The sequence below is a fragment of the Achroia grisella genome, unplaced genomic scaffold (assembly GCF_030625045.1).
Source record: "Achroia grisella isolate CSIRO2021 unplaced genomic scaffold, CSIRO_AGI_Agris_v1 utg17285, whole genome shotgun sequence".
Classification (NCBI taxonomy): Eukaryota; Metazoa; Arthropoda; class Insecta; order Lepidoptera; family Pyralidae; genus Achroia; species Achroia grisella.
Genome location: NW_026712674.1, coordinates 5,780 through 15,337, shown reverse-complemented (window position 1 = coordinate 15,337; position 9,558 = coordinate 5,780). Strand labels below are relative to the sequence as shown.

The window sequence follows — 9,558 nt, the reverse complement described above, 5'->3', positions numbered from 1 at the left end:
GTGCTCTGATACGTCCTGTACAGTGTTCAAACAGCGTTCTGGGTTTTTAAATGTCAAAATTCGCGTGCCTCCTTGTAACCAAGTTTTCAATACTTTTATTAAATATATTATTAATTTAATTACTTAAATTTCATTTCACCTATTTTTATTACATATTAATTTTGGTTATTGCAACTCTATTATTGCGTTCTGTTTTTACATTGATCAGTCCTGGTGTTTTCAAGTAAAAATCCTGCTTTTATAAATTTGCAGTTGGCAACACTACAGTAAATTTGACATGACTAGTCCCAACAAAGGACAATGGTGGTAAAATGTAATCGCTGACTGCTGAGTGATGGACGTATCCAATTACAACCGTTGTGTTCTTGTAAGTGTAAACAAAGGAAAAAAGCAAAATAAATCCATGGATGTGATATGTTTATATTTCATTACTAGCTGTACCAGCGACTTCGTCCGCGTGGAATTAAGTAGTCCAAGTTACCCCTTATTACATCAGCTACCTGCCAAAAAGTCCCGTCAAAATCGGTCCAGCCATTTCAGAGATTAGCCCGAACAAACAGACAAAAATTGTAAAAAATGTTATTTCGGTGTATGTACCGTATTTATAGTCATATGCATGAAGTAAAAAACTGTTATTATATATATTACAAACAGACACTGCAATTTTATTTATATGTATAGATGTAGACTATGAGTCTACTGCGAACTAACGGTCAGCAGCGCCGACAAGCAGGCAGTCGAAAATAAAACGCGACGTGATGGAAAAAACGCCACTCGCCGCGTCCGGCGCGAATCGATAACCGACCGAGTGGAATTTATAAAAGTAGCCGACCGAGCCCCCGCCGCCCCCGGCACCCCCCCGGCCCTGCCCGAGCGTCTGCGCTCTTGCTTTTTCACGTGTTTCCGTGTCTGCGCTCCTCTCTCCGGCAGGTGGGTGCCGCGTGCGAGCGAGACGGCCTCGTTTGCGCGTTTGCTTCTCAGTGCGCGTGTCTGTTTGCCGTTATGCGCGTTACCGTGTCTGCTTCGCGGTGTCGGAGTGGCCTGACGTGCTCTTCATATTATAAATTTCTGCGTAAATTTATTAAGTTTTTCGCCGAGTGAAAGTGGGAACGGTTAGTTTGTCGCGGGTCGACGGTGCAGTGGCGGTGCTGGCGGCCATGTCGCTGAGTGTGTCGGGGGAGGAGGGCGGCGGGGGCCGGGGGTCGCCGGCGGAGGGGGCGGCGGGGGTCGCGGGGGCCCCGGGCCGGCCCGACGGCTGCGACGTGGGCCGTATGGTGGACTCGAGCCAGGCCGACGACCGCAAGATGATCCGGCTGGTGCGCGAGCGGCGGCTGCTGTACGCCCGGAACAACATGCCCGTGGCCAGCTTCCACTCGCAGGTGAAGAGGCTGTGGCAGCAGGTGGCCAACGAGATGGGCTGGAGCGGTACGTCACACATACACACACAGAGTACATAGTACAGGAGACAAACACCATCATTACCATATGTTTTGTTTACGTAGATTCTTCAAGTGGTTGATCTACTTACCTATATTCACATATACACCGCGCATTCTAACATGACGCGACAACGACTTGACGGTACCGGTGGTCTAGCGGTTTACCACACCGCCTTACGTCCGATGGTCGCGGGTTCGATTCCTTGCACGGTACAAACATTTATATTCATGAATATGATTGTTTGTATCGATCTGGGTGTTTTCTGTTTATAATATGTATTTACGAAACAAATACATGTATCATCTAATACCCATAACACAAGCTTTAGCTAGCGTATCTTGGGTCCAGATGGCGCTGTGTAACTTGTCCTGAGATTATTATTATTTTGTTAGGTTTTGGGATAAGATTTGTAGAATGAAATTATTATTTTTTTCTTTATACAAAGTGATATGTACTCCCAAATAATGATGTAATTAAATGTTGCTTGTTTTGAAAACAGTTTTGATTCCTGCAAGCGCCATGTTATAATGCACGCAGTATAGGTGACCTATATGCAACGACCTTCACGGCTGTGGGAGGTGCGTTTGTTTGCGCGTACGAGGACCCCGTTTCGATTCTCGGGCGGGTCAATTTAGAAAGTAGTCTTTTCTAATTTTACTCGAGCGGTACATAACATAATGTATACCATTATTGGTCTTTCTAACTATAAAAGGATGTTTTCAAATCGCTTTTACCTACTTTTTGTGACTTTCTATTATTATTTATTTATTTATTATTACAGTTACGACTATACAAACTTAAAGACCGATTATGATGATTATTTGTCGCATTTATTTTTTGTATGATATACATATATATGGTCAATAGAGATATATAAATCAATTTGACACAAAAATGATCAGATATTAAATTTGAATAATGACAACACTTTCCAATTCGATCTCTCGTCCAATTCAAACGGGGATCGATATTACGAACCCCTAGCGGTGCCCTCAGATTAAAGTCATACCCGTCAGGCGGGAGTTGGCCTTCAGCCGCTCCATAAGCCCTTCCTTGGTTTGGAGTGTCATCTGCACTCGTCCCCTATCGTCCGGTGAAGCTGTAAAGGCCAGCTGCGGCCAACAGCATTATAGTGCGAAAAAAAAGCAACATATGTATATCTAAATATATATAACTCAAAGGTGGCTGACATAGTGATCTATCAACGCACAGCCCAAACAACTGGACGGATCGGGTTGAAATTTGGCATGCAAGTAGATGTTATGACGTAGGCATCCGCTAAGAAAGGATTTTGATTAATTCTACCCCCAAGGGGATAAAATAGGGGATGAAAGTTTGTATGAAACTTTGTCAATTTTTAACCGATCGGGCTGAGACTTTGCATACATAAAGCTACTATGACGTAAGCATCCCCTAAGAAAGGATTTTGATAATTTCCACCCCTAAGGGGATAAATTATCGCGTGCGAAGCCGCGGGCAAAAGCCAGTTTCCCTATATTCCCCTCTCAGTTGTAGAACACAACACAGTGTATGATAGTAATGTAATCACACAGCTCATGTAATCAGTGCTCTGATAACGATAACAGCTATCGCGTTATCCGATGTGTGCACTCGTCTCTACACAAACACCGACACGAGAGCCGTGTGTATATATATATACAGTTGTAATGTAAGCCATAAGGCTTAGGCATAAGGCCGTGCTTACAAGACTATATATAAATACATATATATCTTATATATAAAATTCTCGTGTCACAGTTTTCGTTCCCATACTCCTCCGAAACGGCTTGACCGATTCTTATGAAATTTTGTGAGCGTATTGAGTAGGTCTGAGAATCGGCCAACATCTATTTTTCATCCCTCTAAATGTTAGGGGTAGTCCACCCCTAATTTTTTTTTTTATTTTAAGGCAAAACAACGTTTGCCGGGACAGCTAGTCTTATATATAAAATATATATTAGTATATATATATTTGTATCTTATGTTTTATAACAATTATGCACATTGCTTAAAGGGGATTTAGAGTCGCGGTAGTACTAGACCACCGCGGTTGTGTGCTAAACCGCTACTTTTTTCTTATGATGGTCGCGGGTTCGATTCCTCGCACGGTACTAACATTTGTATTCATAAATGACTGTTTGTATTGGTCTGGTTCTATTCTATGTATATTATGTATGTACTAGTTGTTATATATATTACTAGCTGTACCCGCGACTTCGTCCGCGTGGAATTTAACTTTATGTTTCTAAAAAAAAGATTTTTTCTAAATTAAAGTAGCCTAAGTTACTCCTTATTACATCAACTACCTGTCAAAAAAAGTCCAATCAAAATCGGTTCAGCCATTCCAGAGATTAGCGGGAACAAATAGATAGACAGACAAGAATTGTAAAAAATGATATTTTGGTGTAGGTACCGTATTTATATTCATATGCACGTTGTAAAAAACGGTTACTTCAATATTACAAACAGACACTCCAATTTTATTTATATGTATAGATGTATAGATTATTATTAATTAACATTGTCCTGTGTATGTGTAGTGGCGGATGTACGGCGGAAGTGGTCCCACATCCGCAACTCGTACTCTCGCCACCTCCGCAACGAGATGCACGGCGCGCGCACCGCCCGCGGGCGCACCGTCTCGCGCTGGTACCTCGCAGACGAGCTCGAGTTCCTCCGGGAGCACATGGCCACTGACACGTTAGTACCTCATCCTACCATCGACCACCTACATACAATAATAAAAATTGAATGGTACACTAGCTTGTGTTAACTGCAGTAAATAAAAAATATATAAACATCTGAAATACTACATACAAAATACCTATCAACTACACTTTAAAGATAAAATACTTTTGTAAGAAAACAACATCTAATTGAATTTAAGTTTGTTCGAGAAAACAATTTTCGAATAGAACGCGTTGATAACAATGATCAGGCAAATAAGACAAGACAACATATGAAGGTATATAAATTGAGACTTTAGATAGATAAATAAATTATTTATTCACAATTACAGACACATAACATACATGAGATTAGGTCAGGACAGGACAGGACAGGACAGGAGGTTAGGTCAGTTAGCCCATCGTGACAAATTCACCAGGATTTCATCACGATTGTTTCCCAGGGTATCCGCGTGGAGGCCACCACCCACATTTTTTTATTAGAATAGAATAGAAAATCATTTATTCAAATAAATTTATTTAAGCACATTTGAATAGTCAACAATTTTTTTTTAAATCTACCGCTTATTCGGAAAGCAGTTTCATCACAAGAAGAATAAACAAGAAATTTGTATGTTGGTCTTTTAAACAATTCTTGTAAGTTCACATTTTACAAGTCGAAACGTGTGAATACAAACTACCAACCAGCACTAATTTATTTAGGGTCAAATATAAAAACACAATAAGATAAAATCAGTCGTAGTGATAAGAGCAGACCAGTTCCTACAAGCAGGACACGTTCACGAATATGACGGATGAGCCAGCCATCACTGCGCTCGACCATATTTTAGTGTGCCCAACGACCCGGCTCACCACGCCGTCAAATGTCTGGACATTTTAGTGAGCATGACTACTCATTCCACTTGACCACGTCATAGCTACTGAATACAATAGTATGGTGCATGCGCCTGCGACGATTTACGCTGGCGGGAGTGGAGCATGACAATGATGAAGTCAGGTCAGTTATCTTGGCACATGACGATTCACCATGAAAGTTAGAAAGGGAACCGCGTGAAGATTCACCTGGTGCGCATAGTTATGTCCACCATCCACATTGTGTCGTGGCAACATAGACTCCAACAACTTACAATTTGCATCCACGACCCGGTTATCAAATTAATCGGGTACAGTCGTGATTTAATCGACGAACCGGTTCTACCAGCTACTGCTGTAGTATGAACTTAGACCACAAAAACAACTACCAACTTTATAATAATAGTGTTTGTTGAGAGCGTGGACTGCAGGTTGCTGATGATAAAAACCTTTGCTGGACCAAACTAATTATATTTAAATTATACAATAACTTAATTACACTGAGCAACGTACGTACGTACGCGTGTGTTAGACAATATCGTGGAAGAAAGTGAGATAAAAGGAATTCAATGACTCCACCACCCACCCTCTCGCACTCATGCAATGGTATTACCATAGACATAAACATAAAATGATTATTTGTTGCTTGCAACATATCTAACAACATTAATTTTAAATATGTTTTTCTTTAGTATAATTAGACATCAACAGCATCTATAAACTATTCAATTTCTATGATATTATTATTCTTGATACTATATCTCAATTCAGGTATTAGAAAATATGTATTTATGTCATTACTGATGTTCCTAATGTCATGTTATATCTAAAGATTTAGGTGTCCACTTCCCACTCCATCATAGTCAGGCCACATACAGACCGACAGATTTTAGATAGATAGATAGATAATTGATTTATTGCCAACATAACACAAATAATACAGTTTACAATACGACACAAAATGAGAAATAAATAATAACATAGAAAGTTGGCAATAGGAGCTGTCTCAGCTGTTGCTGATGTAAGTACAACCTCAATGAGGTGCACCTATACAGCGCTGGTATCCAGACATCCCCCATTACTCATTAAAAAAAAACTAAGATGCGGGTTTTTTACTATATAAAGATACATATAAATTAAACAAAAACAAAATTGTAATGTAAACTCAGAGCCTGGATCAATATTATACTTTTTGCTGGAAAACCATCTCATTCCCCGGGAGAAAGTCGTCCGTGTAAACGAGTTCGCAGGCACATCTAATATTAGATAATTACTGCTGCCTGTCTGTCACCCTACAAACTGTGAAGGTGCTGACATAAATAAACAGTTATTTTTCGCCTACAGATAATGTATAAATACAGTATATATTTATATTTCTACTATAAATGAGAAAGGGCATATTATACGTTAGGTCAAGCGTGCAGACCTAATGTCAGAGAAAATATGGCGAAGTAATGGAAACGATGAGTTTAATAACTGTGAGAGGTCTAGATTTAACGGGCCCGGTGGTCTAGCTATTTAGCACATTGCCTTACTTGCGATGGTCGAGGTTTTAATTTCTCGCACGGTATAAACATTATGTATTCATAATACCCTTGCAGCGAAACTGAGTGCAGTAGCTTTTGCCGTGCGTAAGGTTAGACAGTACACTGATACTGATACTTCTAGATTAGCCTATTTTAGTTATTTTCATAGTTTATACTCTTATGGAATATTACTATGGGGAAAAGCGGCAGATATTAAAAATATATTCATATTACAAAAACGTGCCATTCGAGCGATCTACTGTATGAAGAGTCGTGACTCATTAAGAGAGAAATTCAAAGAGGCAAATATTCTCACCGTTGCTTCTCAATTTATATATTCAAATATCCTATATGTTCATAAAAATCTTGACTTATTTCCAAAAAATAGCAATATTCATAATATTAATACTGGATTTAAAGACACACTTGCTGTCCCCAAGTATCGTTTAGAAAAAGTCAATAGATCTTTTACGGGAATAGGTATAAAAATTATAATAAGATACCAAAGGATATATTGGAATTACCCTTAAATAAATTCAAAACATCTGTTAAATCATATTTATTGAGCAAAGCCTATTACTCACTATAAACGATTACTTGAATGACGAGTGTGCATGGCAATAGTTGTTCATGCACTGAATTTTCATTTAATGTTAGACATAGACACCTATATAAATATACATTGTAAATAAACTGGCTTTAAAAAAATAGTAATACAATTGAGTTCCTTGTCAATTCTTCTCAATTGGATCTATATACCGAACTGGACGGTAGGGAAAAAAAATTAAATTATAATATATATATATATAAATATATATAATATATATATAATTAAATTATAATACCGCGGTATATTAACTGATCCTGTATCATCGTCAGCAAAATTTTAAATTTCATTATGCGGGAGATGTTGAGACTGGCTACTCATGCTGTGATAGAGGTTCCTAAATAAATCTAAGATTTAAAAAAGTTCTCAGATTTGTAACATGTACTATTCAAATTGAAAACTTCATCTTACGTAGCTAAATTATGTTTACAGGCGGCCGTCGTACCCCACCACGTATGCGCCGAAGTTCCTCGAGATGGACCTATCGGAGCAGACCCCAGCGACGCCCACCGACCACGTCGACATCAAACCCTTCATCCAGAACCCGTGGTTCTCCCTCAGTACATCGCATATGAACACGTCCTTCGAGACCAAGACAGAACCATACAACCACAACGAAGACAGCACCAGCTCAGCCTTCGAGCCGGACGAGAACTCCTCCTACTTCCAATTCTTCCGCGGCATCCACAATGACTACTTGGAACTGACGCCGAAGAACCGGAGGCTTTACAAGAGGCAATGCTTGAATTTTCTGCATGGATTGTTGGACATGCAGGACAACCAGCTCGGCAGCAGTTACGATCAGAATGATGCGATGAACCTTTCTAACTCGGTGAGCCTGAGCGACGAGGAACCGGAGCGGAAGGTGTGCGTGGTGGATAACGTGGAGAGTTACAACATTGTGCCCGGCAACTAACTAACGGCCGGCACACGGTCATTGGTGTACTGACGTAACAGTTCCTTCGTTTATGTACTTTTAATGTTAAAAGAAAGTTCAAATTTGTGGGTTTCCTAAGCACATTCCTAAGTTTGGGATTCCTAAATAGTACAATAAGATTTTTTTTTGTTTATACTTTAAATGAAAGAGGAATGACTATATTCCTAAATTCCTTGCGAGTTTCTTAAACACATTACTAAGTTTGGGAAATCATGAATGGTAAAAATAATAGTTTTTTTTTGGTAGTTCATACGTTAATAATTTTTATTCATATTTTAAAAGAAAAGATGAATGACTATATTCCTAAATGGAATAGAATAGAAAATCATTTATTCAAATAAACTTACATTGAAGCACTTTTGAATAGTCATTACATTTTTTTTAATCTACCGCTCATTCGGAAAGCTGTCTCATCACAAGAAGAACGAGAAAGAAACTTGCGTGTTGCTCTTTTAAATAATTTTATTGTTACTTTACATTTTTAAGTTTAAGTGTGTGAATACAAATTACCGATTAGCACTAATGAATTTGTTAACACAGGAAATTTACAATTTATGGTTATTTTACTACAAATAGTTACATTTTTAGAACACAACAGGTGAATGCGAGGATTTATAAGAAATGCTTGTTTATATAGTTCAAGTGAATTTACAGAACCGTCAGATGAAATTCGAAGAATAATAAAATAATAATATCTCAGGACAATTCACACAGCGCCATCTAGTCCCAAGCTAAGCAGAACTTGTGTTATGGGTACTAGACAACTGATATAAATACATGGATACATTTTTTGTAAATAAATACATATTGTACATAGAAAACATCCAGACCGATACAAAGAATCATATACTCATGAAAACAAATATTTGTACCGTGCGAGGAATCCAACCCGCGACCATCGGATAGTAAAGCGGCGTGATAAACACTAGACCACCGAGGCTGTCTAATACGAGCGATAAACTGTAAATATTAATTGCAGATTTATAATTGTGATTTTAAAAGGAATAATGTAAAATATTTATTCAATTACTTATAAAATGTTAGTAAGTACAGAGTAACAATTTGGGAGTTTTTTTTTGTTCTTGGGTTGCAAACATCATACTTTCATATACCTATATTTTTTAATTGTTAAACACAATAATGTTTCTTATAGACATAGTGGTGTAATGGTGAAATGTGGGGCAACCATGTGGAGTGATAACAATAATATTTATTGAAACAATAATATCTTAGATACTAATTAATAATTACAAGTATAATAATAATTATTACTAAGCAATAATTTAAGTGAAAGGGAACCTAAGGAACTATTATAATTTTAGTTTAAATTGTATTAAATATACGTAACATAATAATATAATTTGCATTTATAGTTGAGACTAGCTGATCCCGCGGCTTTGTCCGCGTGAAATTTAACTTTATTTAGCATTAAGCACATACACCAAAATACAATTTCAATTTTCGCGTGTCACCCTAAGTATAAGTACATCTATACATATAAATAAAATT

At 38.0% G+C, this 9,558-nt stretch overlaps 1 protein-coding gene across 1 annotated transcript; it reads left to right on the top strand.

The window, feature by feature from the left end:
* Window positions 1–1,157: 1,157 nt before the first annotated feature.
* LOC131841480 (uncharacterized) lies at window positions 1,158–8,863 on the top strand. Its single transcript, XM_059189800.1, has 3 exons — window positions 1,158–1,425; window positions 3,981–4,140; window positions 7,545–8,863. Exons 1-3 carry the CDS (start codon window positions 1,158–1,160, stop codon window positions 8,026–8,028), a joined length of 912 nt encoding a protein of 303 aa, XP_059045783.1. The 3' UTR covers window positions 8,029–8,863.
* Window positions 8,864–9,558: the final 695 nt, after the last annotated feature.

Excerpts from the sequence above, each read along its gene's own strand:
- LOC131841480 (XM_059189800.1), top strand. The coding sequence starts at position 1,158 with ATGTCGCTGAGTGTGTCGGGGGAGGAGGGCGGCGGGGGCCGGGGGTCG. Across the intron at positions 1,426-3,980 it reads CAACGAGATGGGCTGGAGCG|TGGCGGATGTACGGCGGAAG; the intron begins GTACGTCACACA and ends GTGTATGTGTAG. Across the intron at positions 4,141-7,544 it reads GAGCACATGGCCACTGACAC|GCGGCCGTCGTACCCCACCA; the intron begins GTTAGTACCTCA and ends TTATGTTTACAG.